Source organism: Myotis brandtii, unplaced genomic scaffold (genome assembly GCF_000412655.1).
Source record: "Myotis brandtii unplaced genomic scaffold, ASM41265v1 scaffold266, whole genome shotgun sequence".
In the NCBI taxonomy this organism is placed as follows: Eukaryota; Metazoa; Chordata; class Mammalia; order Chiroptera; family Vespertilionidae; genus Myotis; species Myotis brandtii.
Window position 1 is genome coordinate 10,154,089 of NW_005360124.1, and position 3,081 is coordinate 10,157,169.

At 37.1% G+C, this 3,081-nt stretch overlaps 1 protein-coding gene across 2 annotated transcripts in view; it reads right to left on the reverse strand.

Annotated features, from left to right (window-relative positions):
• TMC1 (transmembrane channel-like 1) overlaps nt 1-3,081 on the reverse strand; it is a 147,496-nt gene that overhangs the window by 19,644 nt on the left and 124,771 nt on the right. For both annotated transcript variants that reach the window (XM_014541280.1, XM_014541281.1), the window contains one exon: nt 1,435-1,502. In XM_014541280.1, coding sequence (XP_014396766.1) covers nt 1,435-1,502 — 68 coding nt within the window. The remainder of the gene's footprint in view (nt 1-1,434; nt 1,503-3,081) is intronic.

Below are 3,081 nucleotides of genomic sequence, written 5' to 3' on the forward strand. Positions count from 1 at the left end.
GGGACCTTTCAGTTCGCAGGCCGACGCTCTATCCACTGAGCCAAACCAGTCAGGGCAAGAGCCAGGGAGTTTTAAAACTGATATAACACAGTGTTTCCTCATTCCTGCAGTAGCAATGTTGCAGCCCTCAATCAGCCACATTAGGCTTATAGACAACAGAATCCTCTCCAGGAAAGGAAAGATCCAGGACCCACAGAGGCTGTTACCTTGACTCTCTGTTAGTCATACACTGGACCACCTTGACTTTCCTCTGCATGGAGAATAAAGGATGCATTTCACTCCTTGGACACATAAGCCATAACTTGCGAATTTAACCAAAAAGTACATTTAAAATACACCTGACAATAGAGAACATAATGTTTTCTTTGCAGTGATTGATCTAATGAGGCCCAGGAATTTGACAGGCCCCATGGCAGCACGAATGGGTCTTTGGCTATGGTCTTTATATTACTAAAGTAAAACAATTTTAACATTTGCAGGAGGTCCAGTCTCACAAAGGTTTAATAATTCAGGCCAGCCATGGTTGAAAGATTTGAGTAACATAAGATGCTTGTGCAAAAACTGAACTAGTCATTAGTAGTTGTACATAGGACAATGGTGTGATCAGTGGCACAATATTATAGTAGACACGTATCAACGGGATAAAGAAGCTCAATTGTAACTGCTTGTGGGTTGGCGTGCTCTTAGTTGAGTGACAGATTTACAAGACACATGGTCCCCAGATGAATTGCATGCTGTGATTCAATTTTTAAACTAAAAAATGGCTTTGACTATATCAATTCATCTTAACCTGTCAAGGTTTTCCGAGAGAATGCTTTCATTTGATAAAAGATATGACAATCCTTTGTACATCAAAAGGAATAATTCTGATGTGCAAATGGCCCTGTGAAACAAGTTTCAAAATAATGATCATATTTTTAACTTGACCTTCCTAAAACATGTGTTTTATCTCTATACATTATTGGATTTGGTAAGATACTATTTTTTTTGTAAGATACTATTTTTAACAGTAGCTATAAGTTGTATTTTAAATGTATTCAATAGTGATGACAAGATAAAATCAGTTTCTCAGAAAGATCTCACAATTTATCCCATTCTTAACATGTAGTAATGTGATCATTAATGTTTCATTGTTAGATCCTAGTGTCACAGGACAGAAAATATAAAACGCTGTCCAATAATCTACCAACTAGAACACAGGTGCCCATCACTTGATGAAGGAGTGCTGGGCAAAACAGGCAGATGCATTTGAAGACCAAAACTGAAGATTTGAAGAAGAAAAAAGTAAACTATTCACAGCCATCCATTCTACAAATGCAGATGTTGACTTAGACACAGATTGTGATCTCCTTTGACACCGGGCCACAGTGTTTTATGCAATACTGATCTTGGAGGCTTTTCAAAAAGTGGTAGATTACCCAACAGCTGGCCTACCAGATCATGCCTTGGTTGAAGATCAGAGCGAGGACGTTGCCACTGATGTCAAATTCAGTATATGAAGGCTAGAAGAGACACAGACATTCATTGGATTAGTATCTCATGGGGTGAATATTGAAAGGCAAGTGGTTTATGCTTCTACATAGGTATGGCTAAGCTCTCAACTATTTTCTTACAGCAACAATAGCGGGATGATCAATATGACAAATAATTAGCAATAAGTTAAGTAATAAAGCACCCTTTTAACATTGTAAAACTCATTTTAAAATGCTGTCATTCAGTGCTGTGAAAGCGTGGTGAGATAGGCTTTCATACACTGCTGGGGAGAGTAAATACTGGAGCAGCCTTTTAGAAAAACAATTTGAGGATACATATTTAAAGCTTTAAACACCTCACTCTTGTTAAATCTACTTCTCGTAATTTGTCTTAAAGCTATCTTAAGTGTTGAAAAATGTAAACAAGCAGAGATGAAGCCATCTAAATGTCTGATATTGGTTCAGTAACTAAAGTTTATCTATAAGATGACATATATCACAGCTAATTACATCATGTTGGAAGAGTATTTGCATACACAAGAGAAAACTATATTTTAACATTAAATGAAAAATATACAAAATTATACATTCATTATTTTATGAACTCTTTATGAAACTATGTGTAAAGAAAAGACTTGGAAGTACTCAACAAAATTAATAGTTATTTCATGTGGGGATGGGTTATAGCTTTTATTTTCTTCAAGTTTTGTATCTTGTAAAATATTTTTCAATAAAAATATGTGAATTTCTTTTACAATAAAATAATTATAAAGAAACACAACAAAAGTTAAAGAAGTTATTGAACTGGATGTCCAGTGTTTGTCTCTGGGATGATACCATCCTGCGTAGGGCGGCAGGACCAGGCAGTTCTTTGTGCAGAGGTGCCACTGATAGGAACTGAGGTAGGTATCTTCCTAGGGTGGCCCATCCAAAGGCTTCCTGGTGACATATTAGGCATTCTATAAGGAAAGCTTCTACCAATGGGATTAATGCTAATTAGCAAAGGTAATAAAGTTTGCTTCTATTTAATTTTAAAAAATACATATTTATTGATTTCAGAAAGTAAGGGAGAGAGAGATAGAAATATCAATGATGAGAAAGAATCATTGATCAGCTACCTCCTATATGCCCCCACATTGGGTATCAAGCCCACAACCCAGGCATGTGGCCCCCACATGTATCAAGCCCACAACCCAGGCATGTGCCCTGACCGTGAATCAAACTGTGACCTCCTGATTCATAGGTTGATGCTCAACCACCAAGCCATGACAGCAGGACTGCTTCTATTTAATTTAAAATAGAGAATAGTCAGGAAGGAGACTGAGGAATGGGTAACAAGAGCAAAAGAGAACAGCAAAAAGATAGGAAGTGAAAGGACCAAGAGACCATGAGTGTGGTAGGTCCCTATCACTGCCCCAGATGTTGACATCTACACATGTAACTTCAGGCCATATATATCCTTATAATAACTCCCTTCCCAATACACACACAAAAACATACACACATGACCTGAAAGTGTCTCTGTTATTCCCAAACCCAAGAACCCAAACATATATTTGTAAGAAGGTAGATTTGCTAAAGAATTCTTGAATTCTTTGCTAAATGCTTT